The sequence below is a fragment of the Poecile atricapillus genome, chromosome 7 (assembly GCF_030490865.1).
Source record: "Poecile atricapillus isolate bPoeAtr1 chromosome 7, bPoeAtr1.hap1, whole genome shotgun sequence".
In the NCBI taxonomy this organism is placed as follows: Eukaryota; Metazoa; Chordata; class Aves; order Passeriformes; family Paridae; genus Poecile; species Poecile atricapillus.
This window is the reverse complement of record NC_081255.1, coordinates 10,570,715-10,591,613: the sequence shown is the minus strand read 5'-3', so window position 1 is coordinate 10,591,613 and position 20,899 is coordinate 10,570,715. Positions and strand designations below refer to the sequence as shown.

General features: G+C 40.1%; 2 protein-coding genes across 2 annotated transcripts; both read right to left on the bottom strand.

The window, feature by feature from the left end:
- Positions 1 to 321: 321 nt before the first annotated feature.
- On the bottom strand, positions 322 to 9,357 carry RGS13 (regulator of G protein signaling 13). The gene is made up of 5 exons (XM_058842838.1): positions 9,311 to 9,357; positions 6,523 to 6,591; positions 3,954 to 4,015; positions 2,479 to 2,645; positions 322 to 559 (listed from the first exon to the last, which is right to left on the bottom strand). The coding sequence occupies exons 1-5, from the start codon at positions 9,355 to 9,357 to the stop codon at positions 362 to 364; spliced, it is 543 nt and encodes a 180-aa protein (XP_058698821.1). The 3' UTR covers positions 322 to 361.
- A 7,631-nt stretch (positions 9,358 to 16,988) lies between these two features.
- On the bottom strand, positions 16,989 to 20,512 carry RGS1 (regulator of G protein signaling 1). Its single transcript, XM_058843268.1, has 5 exons — positions 20,344 to 20,512; positions 19,889 to 19,972; positions 19,190 to 19,251; positions 18,459 to 18,622; positions 16,989 to 17,845 (listed from the first exon to the last, which is right to left on the bottom strand). Exons 1-5 carry the CDS (start codon positions 20,445 to 20,447, stop codon positions 17,660 to 17,662), a joined length of 600 nt encoding a protein of 199 aa, XP_058699251.1. The 5' UTR covers positions 20,448 to 20,512; the 3' UTR covers positions 16,989 to 17,659.
- Positions 20,513 to 20,899: the final 387 nt, after the last annotated feature.

Below are 20,899 nucleotides of genomic sequence, written 5' to 3'. Positions count from 1 at the left end.
AGCAAATGCAGCAATGCAGATTATTTTTTCTCCTGTAACGCATGGTCAAATAAACATTTACTCCCCAGCAACAAAATGCTTTTTTTTATTAAATACTTTTAGTTTACCCTAGTTTTTAGGGCTTTATTGGGAGAGGAAAGCAAAACAAGAACTCTTCCTTGGGGAGGGAGAAGATAGTGCCTTGTGAATTCTAACATCAACAGAGCAGTTAAACAAGTATAGTAATAATAATAATTTTTTATTATTTATTATTTATTAGTATAATAATAGTATTCCTCTGCTGCCTGATTTCTCCTGTCTTCTTTAAATCTTAAACCCCTGTGTGCCAGAATAAACCTTTTTCCATTTTTAACCATTCTCTTCAATTTCTCATTGAATTGTTGCCTTTAGTTTGAAGACTGTGCTTGAGCTTTTGGTAGAGCTGCGATTCAAGAAATCGTGGGTAGGAATCTCTTTCCATGTGCCTGTAGATTATTCTCTGCGCTTCATCAAAGCAGGACCGTGTTGGCTCTTGAATATTCCTTATAATTGCTTCCCTTGCAGGACTGTCAAGGTTTATCTGAAACAAAAATGGAAATATTCAAGTAGTCAGTTCAATCCTGACTGCTGTGATTAGTGGAGGGCAGGAGCACTGCAGAATGTGGGCTCATGGCTCCAAATGTGAGGGAGTTTAGCAGGAGGAGCTTGGTTTGCTCCCTGCTTCTAGGAAGAACAAGAGAACAGGAACAATTCAGGCAGGAGTTGTCCCATGGACATGGCTTGGATGGAGTGGCTGTAGTGCAAGGAGTAGCTGAAAGTTGCTGGTATCCAGCTCTGCTTTCCTCTGCTAAGAATTGTTCCTAGAGCTACAGTTAAATTGCAGAAAATCCCTGAATTCTGATGAGTCCAAGTGCCCAGAGGTGCACAGTACCAGTGGAAAAAGAATGACTGAAAGTGTTATGGCCTGAGATAAAATTGAGCCTATATATCAACCTTGTTTAGGAAAAGTTTTAGTTCTGGGAGTTTTCCTGCTGCAATTCATGGTTTGTAGCAGATAAAGTGAAGCTCTGCAGGTTTGTAACAGCGGGAAGGTCTGGAGGTCAGCAAAAACACCAGATGAAAGGAACCCTTTGATAATCAGCTCATGGCGAGTTCCATTGGCTGTTTTCAGCTTGACCTTGTGTGTTAGTGTGGAGATCTGAAGATTTGGTTGGTGCTGATGTCTTTCATGGGTTGAGGTCTCCCTCTTCCAGAGGAGTCATTTGAGTGGCCCCTTTCTAAATGCTGCTGGAATTTGAATATAAACTGTGTTCATATCCTCATGAGCATCTGTTTTTTAAGAGTGGTACATAGTTCTTGTGTTAATAGTGAACATCAAGAAAATGTGAAATTGGGGTGTCCTGAAGCTCCAGAAGCCAGACAGCCAATAGCAAGATTCAAACACACGCTATTTTAGAAAAAATTGCACAACTTATTTACAACTGTCCTGATTTAAGCCCTTACATTTGATTAATGAATTTGTGGTTGGCAATACTGACATTTCTCTTTTGGAAGTGCAAATGTCTTGCTGAGTTCCCTATAGCTGCACGTACTAAAAATAAAAACTGAGAAAAAAGGACAAGAATTCATTGTCGTGCCAATTGGCATTTAAAACCGACAGAGGGAACTTTAAAATTTGCTCAAGATTTGGTTTAGAGGGAGTGGTTTAGTCATTTAAAGCAGCAATTGCTCTCAGCCAACATTTGGAAATCCAGCTGATTTGGGTTTGGCTTTTCCTCCAGTGCCAGCAGGGAGTCTGCATTTTGAGACCCTGTAATAATTTCATTGTTACACATAAACCAGAAAATAATGCAGCATGACTTTCTGGTTATGGCAGCCTGCCACAGGCAGTGGCAGTAAAAGCCAGCACTGGCTCAGTTTTGCAAGGAGAGTAATAAGCAGGAATGTTTAAAGGTCACAGAACATATCTGGCTGAGCAGGAGGGACTTTTTTCTGTAGCCACTTGTCAGGGGGAAAAATCAAAAGTAATGTGTCTTGGAATCTTTCTTCTCACCCATTTTACAAACGAGACAGCACTGGATAGAGTTTTTACTTTGCTCTTACTTTTACACCTTTACATTTACTCTTGCAAAGACCAGACTGAGATACATATCTATAGATATATGGAGAGATATGGATATATGTGGCAATGGCATAATCCAAAACATAGAGAAGTGGTATCAATGGCCTCTGGATCTGATGGTAAAAAGAAAAAAAAGAACAGATCCAAGAACTTGGTTCTTAACTGAGTTGTGCATTTTGTTTGTGTTCTTGGTGGATGTAGTTGAAAGATTTGCCTACGGATGAGATGTGCATTCAAATATTAAAATTCTGTGTGGAAAAAAGTTTGTGGGGAGGATGAATAGGAAATTCTCACTCTCTTTGGTGCAAGGGGAGCTGGGCATTTGTTGTGGGTCTGCTGTGTGACACTTCAGGCATTTCGATGAAATAAAGAATCACCTCATTGTGTGCCTGGGGTTGGATGAAACTTGTAAAGAGCTTCCTGGCCATGGAAATCCTTTTCCTCTGAGATGTTATCTTCTTATAAGCTTCGCAGGCAAGCCAGAATTCTATGTTTTCATCACTGTGTTCTGTCTTCAAGTAGGTCTTGTAGATCATAGGCCCATCTGTAAATATTTCAGAAGCCAAAATTATATTTCCTCTCTATATTCATTACTTTCAGAGTGCTTTGAAGGCAATAGGGACATTTAAAAAACAGTCTAATTCTTGATGATACCTTGTAAATATTATTAGATTATGTCAAAATAGGGAATTAATTTCAGCATCTCGCTCCTACGCTTCAACCTTGCCCTTTCCTGCACGTGCAGGGCTCCCTACTAAATCTAATCCCACAAACACTTTGCCCACCTTCCCTAAAGAGCTGCAAATCCACTGGGTTTAGTCTCTGCCTTTTTATGTGGATACACCTTTTCATTTTTGGATGTCATAAAACTTTTAAATTAATTAAAATTCAATGAGTAGTGTTTTTATATGTGATGAAAGAGGCATTTTAAGAAGGGCATCATTCTGGCTACTGCTGGAAGCTAGAAGTGTTTTATTTAAAGCAAACTCTCTTGTTGGTGCAGCATTCTGGCCTTTCACATTTGTGAAGATGTTGAGCACAGCCTGTCATCTGGCAGGGGTGGTGATCACATGTGTGCCTGCTGCTTCTGCTGGCATTTTGTCTCTTTCAAGGGTTTCCTATTGAGGAGCTTCTCCCTGTGCTGTAACATACTCAGTTGTTTCCAGTTTAAGGTTTTAATCCAGTTAATTGATTTTAATTCCAGTTAAAGATTTTAATTTTGGAGTTACAAATGCTGTTAATCTTCCAGCTCTTTGTAATTTTTCTGCAGTTTGAAAATACTGCCAGGAGTAAATTTGGAGGTTTGTGCTGCAGTGTGACTTTTTCATCACTATTTTAAAAAATGTAATTCAGCAGTGATGTTCTGGACTGCTGCCCATGTGAGAAATTTGGGAGAGCTCTGAGGCCTGTATGAGGCAGAGGGAGGTGGAGTGGGAAAGTTCAGAACTGCTGCTGCATTTACAGTTCTTGCCACCCCTGAATGCCAGAGCTGACCCCCGTGGCATTCCCCTGCTGTTATTTGGTGTCTTTGGTGTGTGCAGCATTTCCCAAGTGAACTTTGTCACTTTTCTGCCAATGTAAGGTGCTGTCCAGTGCTCTGAGTGGGGATGTGGCAGATAAACCACACCCTCATCATGTCTGTGGAGGAATTACGTGTGATGGCAGAAATGGCAAGTTTGGGAAGGAGTTTGAGCTGTTTATTTCCAGTGTGATGCATGCCTGGCATGTCACAAAGCTGGTTTGCATCAGTTGTGTGTAAGGCAGCCTACATTATGCAGCATGAGTTACTGATTTTGCTTTCTGGGAACTTTTCTCGGCCATCCATCTGGGACACAAACACACAATTACTTACGTTTGCTTGTTACCAGGTTTTCAAAAGACTGGGACCACTGTAGCACTTCCTCCAAAGACACCCTTTAGAAAAGAGGAGGAATATTCATTATTGCAGGATTAGCTGCGGCTCAAAGTATAAAAAAATTAATTATGTTGTTGAAAATCTGTCCCCTGATTTAAATATGAGCTGTATGAAACTTAGATTTTAAAAGGCTTTCCTGTGTCTTCCAGGTCTTGTGCCTACTATGATGAGACAAATATTTTTCTCTCTGTAACAAATGCAGTTCCATTTCAAGGTGCTCCATGTAATTCCTCTAGAAATGGCATTCACTTATTTAAACTGTGCTTAGGAGAAACACAAGAAAAGAAATGTCTTTCTAAAGAGCAACTTCTTTGGAGACAGAAATTTATTATAGAACCTAGGAATCGTAGAATTTAGGAAATATCTATGTTTGTATTTAGTAGTAAAGTCTTTGGGGCACAAGATCTTATTGTAGTATTTAAAGGCCTTTAAAATCTAAGTTGACTTATCATCTGAGAGCTGGATATAAGCTCCAAGCATAAGGTAAATAATGAAAGGTTAATGCAGTCTTAGCTGGAAGAGACTTCCATCTCTCACCAGTTGTTTACAGTGCAGTGTGACACATTATTACTAATCTACACTGCCCTTGGAAGTGACTAAAATCAGATTTTACTTTCATGTTTGCTGTTCTTAAGCAATAAGTTCATAAGCTTGTAGGAGTCTCCTGCCTGATTCTGGGAAAGAGCGTGGAAGTAGAGAGGTGAGAGACTAAACAATTTAAGGAAAAACAAATGTTTGAAGGCAGTAGCTCCATTTAAGTGCATGTAGCTCCATTTACACCAACTGATTTTCAAGCATTGCAGTTTTAGGACACCAGTGCTGGTAACTTGGAAAAAATGCTTATGCTTATGTCAGTAAAAGAAAGGCCAGGGGATGTATTCCAGTGGGTGCTTTCCATCATGCGTCAGCCAAATTTGGAGTAAGATCCCCTCTCATTGAGTGTTTGCTTCTCAGGGCAGCTGTAGTTTTGTCAACAGCTATTTAGAATCACAGGGCTTTTTAAAATTTAAATTAAAATCAAAATTGGCTTTGATATGAGTGCTTCATGATGCTTTATAGATTTCTGCTGAACAGCCATTACCTGCTCTGTAGCTTTTTTAATTGACAATGATTTATAATTTATTTATAACTTGATACAATTCCCTCTTTCTCTTTTGAAAAAGTACATGGTGTCACTAGGTGATTATTTTTTCAGGCTTCCCTGATCAGTCTGACCTGGTCAAAGAAATACAGAGTAAGAGAAATGCTACCACTATTGAACTGTGGCATCAGTAACTCTCTAGTAACTCTTGCTTAAAAAAAAGATATTTTTTTCCTTGTTGTGAGCTGTTAGCCTTCTCTCTGTGAAAACTCAGGAAGCATGTGGTTATGGGGAGTGAGAATCTCTAGTTCTTTGAATTATTTTTTTTTTTCTCCTTACAAGCTGCTTCTGAGTCATATTTGCTGTTCCTGACGCAGATAATTTTTCACCTCTGTCAGCAATAGCTCTTGTATAGAACGAATGACAATCTCGTCTGTCTCACTGACCATCATCAGGAGAACCATCTTATTTCCATTTCTTATTATTTGTCTTTAGCATTAATCTGTGAAGCAGAAAGAATCCTGCCTGACGGGGCAGCTGACACAGAGGAAAACCTGTTTACCTTCATACTTTCCCTTAAAAATCAGGAAAATATGAAGGGCAGTAAGGGAATAGGTTATTATGATCTGTATTAATGCCCCTTTTAATAGCTGTAGTGCTGATAGTAAATGTCTTGCTGCACTGACTGCAACATGATTGGATTTGCTGAAGTACATATATTACAGTACATAATAAAATACATTCTTTTATTAAAAACAATTCTCCAAAAATAACTAAGGCTTTATAGCTGGGACTCAAAAATGTCAATTGTAGTGTCCTGTGGGAGATGTTTTTCACTTATTGTATGCCCTCCACTGTGAGTGGCTCCCCTCACCACCATGGTGCAGAAATTCTTGTCTGGTACTTGGAAACTGTCTGGGTTCCTGCCCTGACTTCAGCCAAAAGGCAATTTCAGGGGTTGTCAGGTGCTATTGCCATGGGGGATGTGTCTCAGTAAATCCCTTCTGGGTCTGATCTGACACCAGCTGAAGGCATTTGGATGGAAGCACTCCCCCACCCCAGTGGGACATGTCCCCCCAATCCCTGACAGAGATCCTGGTGGCACCTGAGGACTTGCAGGAGCCACTTGGCCGTGTCTCTTGTGCACCACGTGAATGTTCAGCCTTTGCCAACTGCCTGAATTCTTTTAAAGGAGGGACCCAAAATATCCACCCTTCTAATTCCTCCCAGGCCCGAACGTGGGGTGAGTCCCGGGGTGAGTCTTGGTCTGGGTAACAGTGCTGGGGTTCCCAGGGACAGGCACCCCTGAGCTGCTGAGCACCAACTTCAGCTTCCAGGGAAAACCTCCACTGGGAATTTCGAGGGATTTGCTTCTCTTACTCAGCTGCGTGGACTGCAGAACATAGGATTGTTATCCTTACTTACTTAGGGCTGATCCCATTCTCTTCTGCTCTGAATATCTTGCAAAGCCAACAAGTGTTTGGGCTCATTCTCCTAAACATGGAAAATATGTCAGTTTTGAATCTGCTGTGCTGAGCTCTGGCTTTCTTATATAAAAACTTATACATATGGCACTGCAATCAATTTTAACAGTGTTCTTATTTTGTACATCTGATCTTTGTCTATGAGTCATTTCTTAAGCATTTGACAAAAATACATTTTGTAGCGTATGAGAACTTAAAAAAACAAACAAATTACCAGGCAGTCCAGTGGATGTCTCTCAGGGAAGAGTAGAAATGTTAATAATTTTCCCTCTTTGCTTCTCCAGTTATGAACGGAGATTGAAGGTTGAGCCTGACCCAAAGCAAAATTAAACTAGAAGTCTTTTTTTTCCCTGAAAGCTCAGGGTGACCAGGATCAGAGATCAGAGCTCATTGTAAGCTGGACAAGGCTGAATAAATTGTTAAGTGTCTGAGATTAACATTGGTATTTGTCCAGCATGTATCTCCAAGGCAATATGTCATATAAAACTTGCCTTTATATTGATATGATATCCATAAGAGATGGTGTTGTTTATTAGGATGAGGCAGTTAAAAATGTTTGTCTAAAAAAGACAAAATTTTAAAAAATCTCATGTGACATGGGGTATGTTTAGTTCTTCTCCTTTGGCTTTCAAGCAATGCCAGATGCTGAGTTTACATTGGACTGTAAGTTTGTATAGACCTGCCTGAAACCAAAATAACCTTATTTATTTAAACTTGGAGTTTCTTTCAGATTTGGGCTTGACTGGCACATAATATTCCTACGGCCATTTTTTCCTTCCAGCTGCAGCACTCAGTAAAACACGGGACAATGTTCTGTCTTCTCCCAGCTTTCTGAAGCTGGGAAATGTTTCCTTTGCCTTTAGTGTTGTTTCCCTTGTTTCCCTGGGGTCTATATATATATATATATATATTCAGTTTTATATTATATCAGTCTTACCCAGTACATTTCCTGCAGGGTATTGAAACTTCATCACTTTGCCAAGCTGCTACAGCACAGCTCCTGCTCACCTTCCTGCAGCCCTAGAGAGCAGAATTCTCCCTGCTTCAGAATTCTCTCCACTGTGTTCTCTGCTAGGTCTCTGTGACTTTTGAATGGTTCCACTAGAATTTACTCATCTCACCCTCTGCCTAAAAGTAACCTTTTAAAATACACACTATTCCATATTTAAGGTGAAATTATGCATTAAATTCTGGCATATGGTAATTATTTCTCATCTTATTTTAGGCTATGTTGCCCAATGCCCTCCATTTTGGGTATTTTCATGTTGCAATCATTCATCTTCTGTACACTGAAAAGCAAATGAAATCCAGCCTTTGTGGCTTTTTGAAACCTGGGAAAATTCATGTACATTTCTTATATAGAGATGCTCAAGAAATATTAGATGAAGCAATATTAAGTAATCAAATTCAGCTACTTGCATCTGAATTCAATGCGCCAATTATTAATTTTTTCTTCAGGTGATGGCTTTTCTTTGTGTAAGGAAATGTTATTGTTCTCAGGAGCCATTTTAATTTGAGTTAGAAGCTTTAAACTTGTTGAGAACACGCATTTTCCAAGCAATACACATCCAGGGCTTTGTGGTTCTCTCTTCTTTTAAAATCAGACTCATTTCCTAACAGACCAAGGAACAGAACAAGCTGACTTTACCTTTACCAGTGCTGATTTGGAACATCTTTCCACTGAGGCATAGTCTGTGTTTCATTAGTGTGACTTTTGGTCAGCCCTAAAACAAGACAGGAGTAGCACAAAAGCTACACCACAGCCTGGAGCAGGGTGTGAGTTTTGGATTGTCTAACCCCCACCAGAACAGCCTGTTACCTGTTAGTGTCCTGACATCTCTAAACTACATCTTAACTACATCCTTACAACTCTGCAGTGTTCAGATGACTTGGGTTATGGAACTCTCCTCACCCAATATTTATGATGTGTAATGTCCTTTCTCTCTGCTTGTCCTAAGACATTATTGCAACAACGCCACAAGTTCTTTAATGTGTGGGAGCTGTGTTCTTCCTGCAGGACTGGTGATCAACAGAAAGCCACATGGCTTCTGCAGAAGGAATTGCCTGACTGAGGATAAATTAATCTCAGTGCTGGAATTATTCATGCCTGTAAATGATATAAGTAGTACTGGTCTGGAAATGACTGTTTAACTGTTTTTATATTTTTTATTGGAGAAATATCAGGAAAACTGATTTGGTGCATCAAAAAATGTGATCTATTTACCTTTCAAATTACAACATGCATTTTGATTTTTCAGCACCCTGTGCCAATGAGTCTGTAAACTACCAAATGTCACAGCTTTTAGTGAACAGCGTAACTTTCAGTAGAGAGAAGCTGCTACATCAAAGTTCTAACTGATTGCCCATGTGACGTTATTCAGATTATTTTGACTGTTACACAAAATATTCACATATATAGGGCTAAAGCTGGGTCACACCAGAAACATTTCTAACATGAATGCCTTTGCAATGCTGAGAACTTTACATGCCAAGAGAAAAAAACATGTGTCCCCCACCTATGCTACATTTTCCTGATCATATTTCAAAGTGCAAAATCTCATACTTACAGAAACTTCTTTTGGGTTGTTTCCCTTGATTAAAAAGCTTCATTTAGTAGTTGCATTTGGTGGGGCAGCTTTCCAAATTTCTTGACCTGCTTTTTTGTTTTGTTCTTTTCTCTTGGTGTGGATGCTCTCAGTCCCCACTGTCTGTGCCTGTGCTGCTCATACCAGTGCCTGGCTCTCTTTTGTACATATCCCAGGCACACAGTGGCCATGGTTGCCATCAGGAAAAGCTCCTTTGGTCTCTGATGCTCCACTGATAGAGCCTGTTTGTGCTGGAATTATCTTGACATCTCCACTGATCAGCTGTAATGACACAAAGCTGTGCTTTACTTGATTGAAATCTTGCATGTACGGTCCAAGCCCTGTGACTAATGTTTTCCATCCCTTTATCAAAGCTCTTTCTATGACATCTGAAGTCCATGCTGAAATGAGACAAAAAGCACGGGTACCCTTGCACTGAAACCAACTTTCTTCTTACAGGCAGCATTCTGAAGCCCTTTGGAGTGCTCTGGCTGAACCTTTTTCTGCTCTGACCCATCAGTGTTTGGATTTTGCATGCTCCCACCTGGCCAACCTGTTACTGCACAGCATCTCAGGGATGTTAAAACTTTTTAAACCTTGTGTGAGATCCTCTATCACTTTTCCTATAGCTGCTGTCCAGGTTCTGGCTTCATTTTCACTTGGGACTGGTCCACGTTTCGCTCGTTCTTCTCCAGCCAGCTGTTTGAAAAGAGCTGTGCAGTGCAATAGCACTGAAGTTTGGCAGGGAAAAACTGACAAGACTGACTGCCAAGATTTGAGAGTAAGCACTGGCTCAGCTGCTTGCTGCAGAGTAGTCAGAGGAGGGGATCTTTCTGGAGGGCTTTCTGTCCTTCCTGGGGTGGTTGTGATGGGGATCTTTGGGAATTTGCCATGGCCTACGAAGCACAGAGTGACCCTGTCAGGAGGGGAAGGTTGGTCACGTCCCTGCTCCCTCTGACAGCCCAGCTCTGTGCTGAGATATTTCCTTCAGTCTTATCTCTCTGCTCTGACTCATCTTCTTTTCCCCTTACAGAGCCTCCCAGGCAGAGCAGGAACTGTGCAGGATTGGAACTTAAACTGAGGTTTGAGGATCCAGCAGTGCAGTACAATCATTTATTTTATTGCAGCTCACCCTGCTGGTACACAGGCTTTGTGTCTGAGCTGTGCATCCCTTTTCCCACAGCCCTGGTGCTGCTGGGGAGGAAATGTGTGTGGTGTGCTCACCTCCAGCACAACCTGGGCAGAGCAGGGCAGCATTGAGACCTTGGCCTGTGCCTAGGAAGGGCAAAAATCAGTTTTCTGCTGATTGCTATTCCATTAAATCTCATTCTGTATTCATTGTAAGTTTACACAGGATTTTGGTGTATTTTTTCTTGCATTTCTCTAAGGGGAATGGACAGGAGCAAATTAAACTGAGTTGATTGCTCAAATAATCACAACAGTGAGATGTTTCAAGTTTGTCTCATGCCTCTTCATACTTCTAATGCTTCATATGCAGGCAATTATATACTAAAGCACCTGAGGGCCTGAACTTGACGTGTTAAAATGTGTCTATAAAGAATCTCATTTGTAGAACTCCTTACATCTAAACTAAGAAAGAAACCCCACCTTATTAATAAATGTGACTCTGGAAAAGTTACAGAATGAAAATCCCTATTATGGTGATAGTCTCCAGTGATTTCTACCAGTATTTAACCATTTGATCTACATTTATTTGGAAAAACCTTATATGTGCTTATGCACGTTCTTTTGCAAAGGCCTAAATATATCTTATTTTTTACTCTAAACTTTATTTGCATTAAAGGAAAACTCATCTAAAATATCATTATTAAAATGAACAATAATGAACTATTTAGGGTTTGGTTTCTTTTCTATGAGCTGATGTTCAGGGAACCACAAATAAGATCAGATATCTTTATAAAGTTAAATTGTGCAATGGCTGAGAATCAGTAACCAATGACTTTGTGTGCAAACATTTTCTTTTCTGTATTACAGGCATTAAAAAGTGCTGTAATACTGCTTAAAATTGAAATAAACTCATCCTGGAGTTTACTCATGAAGTTTTTTTTGCTATTAAACTGAAGAAAATCCCTGGGCAAACCTCTCATGCCTTGTACAGTGGAGGGGTATTTAGGTGCAGGATTAGGTGCTAGTTTAATGTTTTGTTGTATCCCTGACCATGCTCTAAAGAAAAACTGAGACTTAATGTGTTGCAAAAATGATTTTACAGTGTGTTTCTCTGTGTCAGCTCTTTCTGCTACCATCACTATAGCTCAATACCCAGAACGTTCCGCCCCTACTTCCCTTTCCAGAGTGATCAGAGCCCATGAGAGGGGATAGTTCAGTTGTTAACCAGGTGTGCGGCTGTAAAATGACACGATTTAACCTAAATCCCAGCATTCTGGTACTGCACACGAACTCCACTAGATGTCACCTGGTGTCGTGTGAAGGAGAGGCTTGGAAGCTCCGTGTCCCTCATCTCTGCCTGGCCCTGGGAGGGTGGGAGAGGGTGCAGGGTCTGGGAGGGGACACTGAGTGTCACCTTTCCAAATGCTCCCTCCTGGCCTGGAGGACTCCAGGTGAGACTCTGAGAGCTGCAGGTGATTTCTGCTGGGGCCTTTTCCCTTTGGATGGGATGTGTGGGATCCAGCCAGCCGTGGGGCACAGCTCTGTGACCATGAAGGGATGCACCACACAGGAGTCAATTGTTGCTTGGTTTATTCCAGAGCTGGACGAGCTGTCCAGAGAGAAATGAAGGGAAATGGAGGGGTACCAAAACTGAGAAAATGGCCATATCATATCAGAGCTGTTTATCTACTGTCAGACCTGTTCTTTTTCTAGGGATTAACCCTCAGCTGCCAGTTTAGCCAGTGTATGTTGACCATGCTGATAGCAACCACCTTTTCTTATCACTAGGAATAAATCTCCCAGAGGAGTTCTTGCTCAGTCTTTCATTTCCTTTCCTGCACTCACTGACCTAGCATCAGCTTTCTTAATTTTTGTCTTCTCTTCAGGTTTTTTCCCCTTCCACCCTTATATTATTAATTATATTAATATAATATTATATTTATACTATACTATACTATACTATAATAAATATACTATACTATACCATACTATACCATACCATACTATACTATACTATACTATACTATACTATACTATACTATACTATACTATACTATACTATACTATACTATACTATACTATACTATACTATACTATACTATACTATTATATATTATATATTATATATTACATATTATATATTATATATTATATATTATATATTATATATTATATATTATATATTATATATTATATATTATATATTATATATTATATATTATATATTATATATTATATATTATATATTTCATATTTCATATTTCATATTTCATATTATATTTCAGTAAGTACAATGGGAAAATCACTTCAACCACAGCTGTTTCCAGAGAAGTGCTTCTCTAATTACATCTTACTTGGTGGTTTTGACAAATTCTGCTGTGAACTTTCTGGCTATAAATTTCAAAATAACCTCACAAAAAGTTAGGTTCTCTGTGCAACAAAGTTCTGCTCACAGGGATGCAGGGAACAGCGTTCACAGCTTCAGTCTTTACAGCAGGTCAAAACAACCAATAAGTTGTCTGCAGATAATGAGATGATGAAGCGATTTTTGTTTCTGGGTAGAAGTTGGCATGGCCTGCTGATAGTCACTGCCTGAGGAATCTGAATCATTTCCATATTCACAGCTTTAGGTTTTATCAGTAAGGCTGGACAAATCTTACATTGTGACTCATTTCTGTAAACTCTATTAACCATTGTCCTGCTGAGTGAGAACAGGCTGGAGTCTAGAGAGCACTTCTGGAAACCTGACCTCAGCTGTACTCTGTGACCTTTCTGTTCCCTTTTTATTCCTAAAATCTGTGATGTCATTGTGTGAGCCTGATGTTCTGCGGCCATCTCAGTAGGAGAGGAAATGGTGCCATGAGAAGCTTGGACTAGTTTTTACAGGAACTCTCACCCTAGCCCTTCAGTAAAGCTTCCCAGAGGTGTTCTGTGGTTTGGATACCCAGCACTGTGTGCCCTGAGCTCTCTCTGAGACTCTGGGTCACACTTCCACCAAAGCTCTGCAGTGAACAAGGCTTCTCACACCCTTGCAGGGCTGTCCTCCTTTGGGAGATGCCAGTTCAGTGCCAAATTATTGATTTCAGTGTGGGCCAAGTCAGAATGATTGTGCTTCTCCAGGGCTCCCCTTTCCTCCAGATGTTTGTTCCAGCACCTGGAGAGATCCTGGCTGGACTTTGGGCTTTGTTTGAACATCCAGAGTGTGTCCAGCGTTTCCTCAGACTGGTATAAAAAATAAGCATATTCCCAAACTCATGGCTGGTTGAATTCTGTTCAATATTGAGTCTCTTCTCTGGATCTGAAGCTGCCTTCTTGACCCTCATGGTTGACAAACCATTTACCACAGTAAATACATTACAGACTTTTTCCATAGGTAGTACGGAAATCATGGGTTACTGAGTTATTAGTGTTGTGCAAAGAGTGCTTATCTTTTTTTATGGTTAAAGTTAGCCCTCTAATAGAAGAAACCTTCTGGCCACAGTGCCTTGAAAAAAGCCCCAAACCCCTTGTGAGTGCAGTGCTGTCAAGTTTGTAGGGCAGCTGATGCTGCCACTTCAGTACCTTGGCTGTGTCACAGGCTTTGAAGAGGAGCATTGCTATCTGCTCTGTTTCTTTCTCTCTCTGAGCACAAGACCAGAGTGGTCCTGAAAGGTTTAAATTTCTGCATTTCATGCCCTTCTCAAGCTATTTTTAATTTTATTAGTGGAAGGGACCATGTGGCAGCAGGTCACTGAACTAGTTTAGATAAGTGCTTTAAGGCTGTGTGGTGCTTGAAGAAATTGAAGGGAAGTGCTCAGTAGAATGTAAATGTTTGCCATCTTTGGGGGCGTTCAAGAGGGTAATTTCTGGGGATGTTTTGAGAAATGAGGGGGAATGAGTTTATTTCCAAAACAGGCACATTGGTTCTTGTTTGATGCAAATTCCCTTTTAGTGACTAAAACCCTTGAGGTTTTATCTACCCAAACAAAGACAGGGGATAACCTTAAACTACTCTAAATTTGTTTCTGAGCATCCAAGACAAATTTTAATCATCCAATAAACATTAAGCTTGTTTTTCAATTTAGGTGTCTGTTTAATGACTAAAGATTTAATTTCTAAGAGCTTCGTCTGTAGACATTGCACACTCTGATATAATCAACTCATGTCTATGAATGCAAGATGAGAGCATCTATTTTTTCCACTTTCTACTATCTATTTTTTCTTTTCAGACTCATTTCACAGCCATAGAGAAGGTGACATGTGAAAAGCCTGTTGCTTCAGAGTGTGGGCTGGGGTGGGTGGCACTGAGTGGTCTGTGGTGGTGAATTCAAACTGTTCATCATTATCTCAGCTTGAATTTCCTTCCTGTTTCAGTGTTCATAATAATATAATGTTTCCATGGGTGGACTGTTCAATATATGGGAGACATTTATACTACGCTATACCATATTTTTATTTAGGATAATATTAAAAAAAATCTGTTTTGGGTAATTAAGTTTTCCAAATTGGAGTCAAATACTAGTCAAAGCTAGTCTTCTAAATACACATTCAGGGTCTGCTGGACTCTTGAGTCCTTCCATAAAGAAAACAGCAACAGAGAGAAGTTAATTTGCTTCACAAATGTACCTGAAGATGGTACAGTGGTTGATTTTTCCACTGGAACATTAACAAACAATGAAAATGTTTTTTCAAGGGTAAGGTAGAACACTTAAAGAAAAGTCTGAGTCACTACTGTCAGATCTTAAAGCTTTTCCATGTGCTGTGTCCTGTTTTCCTGCACTGCTCTGTGGCTGATGGCCAACCTGGTTCATCCGTTTCTTTTAGAGACAGTGAACAGAACAGCAAATTTCCATTCTCTCATGGTACATCTTCTCCAAAGAGGGAAAGTGAAATGTAGTTTAAAGAAGAGGACAAACCTGCAGCTGTGAAACCAATGTGTGATGTTGGGGCTGTTCCTGAGCCCGAGTGGAGGGGGATTAGTGCACCCACCTTGTCCATCAACCAAGGGTGACAGAAGCACTGAGTCCTTTGTTCTGTGTGTTCTGTGTCATCCAGACCCCTCAGACCTCGGTAAAACCACTTTGGACAGACCTGCTATAGCAACAGACATAAAATCCCGGGCTTCCAGCATCCCAGAGCCAGCCCTGAATTTCTGCTGTGCTGTTCTTTGCTTGGAGAATTGTGGTCATGTTGTCAGGGGTGCTCGAGTGGGCTGGAATATCTCTGGAGTCAACAATATCCAATTTACTTTTATTGTTGATATCATCTACTGCAAATAGGGTGAGATATTTGAAAATAGCCAAGGTTGTTGTGTTGTACAGAGTGGAACAGCTTCTTTTTTAAGAAGAAAAATACATTTCTGCTCTCTCACTCTACCAAATTGTGAAGTAGGGATAGATGCTTGTGGAAGAAAGTCAAAAGTCTGTTCTTCCCTCCTCAGAAACTCTGGTCTATCCTAACTGTGTAATACAAGTTGGTGCAATTGCTATGATAATCTTCTCTGCTAGCAACAAGCCATTCAAAATACGTAAAAATCCTAAATATCTGTGCTGTGAAATATTATTTTAGTCAGAAATTTCGTATGGGTGTTTGGCTAAATGACAGCAAAATTGTGAAACCACAGGGGGAACAAAGGAAGATCGGGGCCATAATAATTGAAGGGATTTACAGTCAGAAGAATAATGTTGAATGCAGTGTCTGTTTAGAGGTTATTAGAGCTGATATTTTGAAGTTCTCTTTTATTTTCTGTGAGCTTGAAGTTTTTCAAACAGAGACATTTGGTCCACCTAAACCATATCAGAGCAAACATGGTGATGCACCTTGTGTGGAGGCACTGTGGTTATTCCTGCTTCACAGCAATTAGATTTATTCCTAGTGATCCTGGAAAATCAATTCATGTAAGAATGCCAGCTGGAGATTAGTTTACATTATTCCAGGAACATTCAGGTTTTGCAGTCAGAATCTCAGGACCATATAACTTAAAAATAATACTGCAAGAAGTCTTTTCTTCTGCATTTATTAGTCCTGAAAGGAAGATGGAATTTGCAATGGCTTCCAGCTACTACAGTAGGTGATAGTGGAGGTTGGCACTTCTCTGTGTTCCTTCCAGCTCTTTTGCTTCTAACACGGATTTTGGTTCTCTTCTGGAGGTCCCAAAGTCCCTAAAGGGTGGCAATAAAAGCATGGTCTGTTCTCACCAAGAGGTGATGTCTCTGAATTTATAGCTTCTCCCTTTGGTACAGAACAGAGTGGGGCTCACAAATCTCATGTTATTCTGGAAAAATGGAAACTTTGCAAGGCTGAGATAAAATCTTGTATTGCCACCCATGTGATACCAGTGTCTCATGATGGGAACTCATGAAAACCAAGGCATTCTTTGACTTATTTTCATTATAAGTTCTCATGTCACGAGGTCTCAAACACTTGAGTTTTGGGAGTGCTCTTGTTCTTGGTTACATATCTCAAGCATAGTCACAATTGTTCTTTTTTGGGGGTGGTGAGGATGGGTCTCTGTAAGTCAGTATTACCTGCTCCAGGTAACTCAGATTATGGTTGTGTAAAATGGGAAAAAAGAGAGGAGTGGTGGAGGTAAAATTAGTAATTGAATATGGAGATGAGAAGTAGTAGCACAGTGAGACTGAAAGGAATTGTGTTTCAATATTTCAGTAACTACAATGGGAAAATCACTTCAAACAAGATGTAAAACCACAATGAATCTTTATTCTAAAGTATATTTTAATGAATATTTTATTCTTTTTCAATAAATTAAACAGAAAAGATCCTACATACCTGCCTGTTGAATACAAACTTAATAAAAATACAGCTTATATAATTCTTATATAATTTAAACCATACAGACTTTAAGACATGTCGATTTAGAATATATTTACATAGCATAACAACATTGTGGAACTCACACTTATTAACACTTCATGAAAGTTCATCAAACATCACATAAAAGAGAGGTCAGTCTTGTCCTGGCATTTTCTTGTTATGCCTCAAATTGTCAGTCATCCTAGTTTGTCTTGTGAGCTTGTCAATCCTTTCCCAGTGCTCAGCTCCTGAGTCTTGCTCTTCCTAACAATCAGCAGATCTTTGGGATGTAAGGCACGGCTCAGTGTTCACAGTGCAGGTGAAACCTCTGTTTCCCTGTCCTGCCTTGACTCTGGCATGGGGGAGGAGGGGATTTTCTCCCCGTGCTGCTCTCACCCTTGGGACAGCCTCACCAGCTCCTATCCTGCATCCTCTGGCTGTGGAGCTGTTTGCAGCTCCCTTGTGCTCCTCCTCCCAAGACAGAGATTTTCCTTGGCAAGATCCAGCCACTGTGGAGGATCTCTTCACAGGATATTTGACAGAGTCTACTTGGCTCTTCACACTTCAGACACTTTATTTTGAAGTGTTAGTTTGCAGCTGGTTCAAAAGGTTCAGGTAGGATTTGGATTTTAAAAATCTGGGATATGAGTCCCTTTCCATAAGGATGTACACTGTTTTCTGGACTTCATCAAAACTTGTGTGAGTTGGGTCTTGAGCCTTTTTGGCTGTTGCTTCCCTCATCTGATAGTCAATATTGATCTGGAACAAAAAAAATATAAATGCTGTTAGAAACTTAACTTTAAATGTGTTCTCCTTCTATATCTCTTTGTCAATACATGCATGGGCAGCCTTAGAACTCTATGATAGTTCAATGTCAGAACTGTAAACTAGGGGAAATCAAATGCCTGTATCCCAGTTAGGCACAAAAATTGTTGTTCACTATAGAAATGTAGTTTGTTCTGGAGTCGGAATTATTACAGCTCAGCTTGGAGGAACAGCCTCCAGTTACTCAGAGAAATCCTGTGCTGAATGTCTCCAGTTTAAGTATGACCAACATACAGAACTTTAACTTTTCCAGAAGGCTGACATATTTTAAAAGACAAGAAATGTTCTGTGGTGCTTCCCCTGGCAAACACAAAGAATGTCCAAACGCCACCAGCAATTCAAGCTGGGCTGGCTCAGCTGAGAGCATCCTGTGCTGGGCTCTGCTGGGGGCTGTGACTGTGTGTGAGGTCTGATCATGGCCCTGCAGAAGCTGTGATGCAAGAAGGGATCTGACAGCCTGTCTGTGTCTTCTTATGCCACTGAGTGAGGGTCTGGGCGTCCCAGGACAGCCACAGCTCTAACTCTGCACAGCTGGCTTTATACATACCTGCTTAATGGCATCTGACTGGACAAACTCCTCGTAAATCCTCTCTGCTTTGCCATGTAAGTGATCAGACTTGGTTTTCTTGTAATCCTCACAAGCCAACCAGAACTCGATGTTCTCCTCGCTGAATTCTGACTTCAGGAACTCCCGAAAGACACCTTGGCCACCTAAAGCCGACACAAATAAATCATCATTTACTCTATGATACCTGTGGCCAGGGAGGAGAAAATAAATAGCAGGAGTTGGATTGAAATCTGATGTAAAATCTTGCCAAAATACACTTTTATTCCTTTCTTCATAGATATTCTAATAGTAAGGCTCATGGGAGTCTTCCTAATTATGTTCAGTGTTTTTAGATCTGGACTCTGGGTCCTGATCCCATAACAATCCTATAAGAATGGATTCTAGTCCTTCCTAAATGGATTGTCTTAGGGTATAAGTGGTGAGAAAATTCCAGATTAAAGTGATGTATTAAATCCAAGGATTGAAGACTGATCAAAATGAGCTATTTGGGGGTTAATTGCTATACTGAAAATGGGAAAAGACCCCAAAACCCAACTTGGAAGCCGAGCTGTAGCAGTGTCCAGGTTACACTAGAGTTGTAAAAAACTGAAGTGTAGCTGCCCATTGTCTGACAGTGTTTATACAACACTACAGCTTTGCCTACTTGCTGAGATTAGGTAAAATTGTGTCCTCAGAGTAAGAACAAAGTCAGACTGAAGTAACAGACTTACTTTGGCTGGCCAAGAGCTTTTCCAGAGACTGTGACCACTGAATAACTTCCTCTGCAGAGAGCCTAAGGTGACAAGAAAAATAAAAGGCTTCAGGCAAGAAACCATGGGGGTTTTATTTGTACGTCTGAAGGAGAAAACTTTTATAATTTATTATTATATTCCAGAAATATGTGCCAGGTATTTTACTAAATCTATGGCTTTGTCATAATCTGAGATCCTGGAGACAGCCCACATCAAGAAAAATAATCAGGGATGGAAAAAATACGAAGCTATGATGTTGAATTCTGTTCCCAGGAATATAGTCTTTTACTGCAACTGTGATAAAATTAGTTTGTACCTGTATTTCTGTTTCCATATTTTTGCAATAAGAATGGTAATACCCCTACTCCTCATTCAAGTGAAAAGTACTTTTTCTTGTCAGGCTTTAGAGAACAGTTACAATGTCCCTCTGATAGAAATGGATTTAACTGAAGTGTCTTCTCCCTCACTATTTGATGCAAACAAATCAAATCACTAATTGAAAATCATTAACTCCATGAGTAGTTTCTTATTACTAATGTTCTCCTCTCCTGCATTTTGGAAATTCTAGATATTTTTACAAGATTTGTTGTTCTAGAAGCAGTTTAGAAATGAAGTAATTTACTACACATTGATCTAGCTACAACTGTATTTTATTACTTGGCTTGTTTCTGTACTTACATGATATTTCTGGAGTTGGAAGTCTTGATCCCAGATTCAATATGTGGCACCATGCATTTCAAATAACTTTTGAGATCTGCACCACTGAAACAATGAACAGACACATTTTAATCCATTAGAACTGAAGTTGCACTTAACTTCTATTTAAATTTTCTTCAGACTTTCAAACAGACACAGCTCCATCCTATGACCAAAGTCTGGGAAGTTACATATCCAAGTAATTTTTTTAAAAAGACTGAGGCCCCCACAGTATCCAAATTCTATTTCTGATTACTGAATCAATTAATGGGTATGCCTCAGCACAAGCTTTTTTTAATGATGTTGCAGTCCTGGGCTTTGAGCAGGTTTTATTCATTTAGCCTGAACGATAGTGCTAATTTTTAATCCCCAGGATTAGTAGGGTGTTATTTTCACTTCTAATACATTAAATTTTATACTAAGTTGCATATACTTACAAAGCTTTTTGTTTCTTTTTATGGCCTTTGCCTTCTGCAAGCTTGCAATCTTCTTTTCCATTTAATTCAGTCACATTGTTGTGGGAGAAAAAGAATCCTGGCATTTTGCTGGGCTTTAAGGTGAAGCGCCCTTGGCCACGCTGATCCTCCAGCCCCAGCTGAGAGCTCCCTGCCTCTGCTGCGCCTTTTATTGAGGCAGGCAGCCCTGCAGGCTGGGGGGAGCAGAGCTGTTTATCGTGGATCCTCATCACAAGCTCGGCAAGTTCCCCTTTCAGTGCTCAGTGACGTGAGTCTTTTTGAGAAAGAAAACAGACAGCGGTGTCTCGTGGTTGAGGTTAAACCAGATGAGGCTGAATTGCTTTGGGGTTGTTATGTGTGACTGTCTATGTCTGTTACCAAAAAAAAAAACAACAAACCAAACCATAACCCTCTAGAACTTTGAATTCTTGTCCATTTCTGATAGCTACTTGCAAGTCAGAAGTATTTTTTTGTTTGATCAACAGAGATGCAAATACTGCAGTTTTTTCCTGACAAAATTCACTTGTTGCATGCCTGT

What these genes read in the sequence shown, in the direction of transcription:
- RGS13 (XM_058842838.1), bottom strand. Translation starts at nt 9,357, where the DNA reads ATGGCCACTGTGTGCCTGGGATATGTACAAAAGAGAGCCAGGCACTG. An exon ending in AAACCTGGTAACAAGCAAAC is followed by an intron (nt 2,646 to 3,953) that starts GTAAGTAATTGT and finishes AAATATTTACAG; the next exon opens with ATGGGCCTATGATCTACAAG. An exon ending in AACCCCAGGCACACAATGAG is followed by an intron (nt 560 to 2,478) that starts GTGATTCTTTAT and finishes TTTTTGTTTCAG; the next exon opens with ATAAACCTTGACAGTCCTGC.
- RGS1 (XM_058843268.1), bottom strand. Translation starts at nt 20,447, where the DNA reads ATGCCAGGATTCTTTTTCTCCCACAACAATGTGACTGAATTAAATGGA. An exon ending in AAAAAGAAACAAAAAGCTTT is followed by an intron (nt 19,973 to 20,343) that starts GTAAGTATATGC and finishes TCATTGTTTCAG; the next exon opens with TGGTGCAGATCTCAAAAGTT. An exon ending in AGTCAGATGCCATTAAGCAG is followed by an intron (nt 17,846 to 18,458) that starts GTATGTATAAAG and finishes TTTTTGTTCCAG; the next exon opens with ATCAATATTGACTATCAGAT.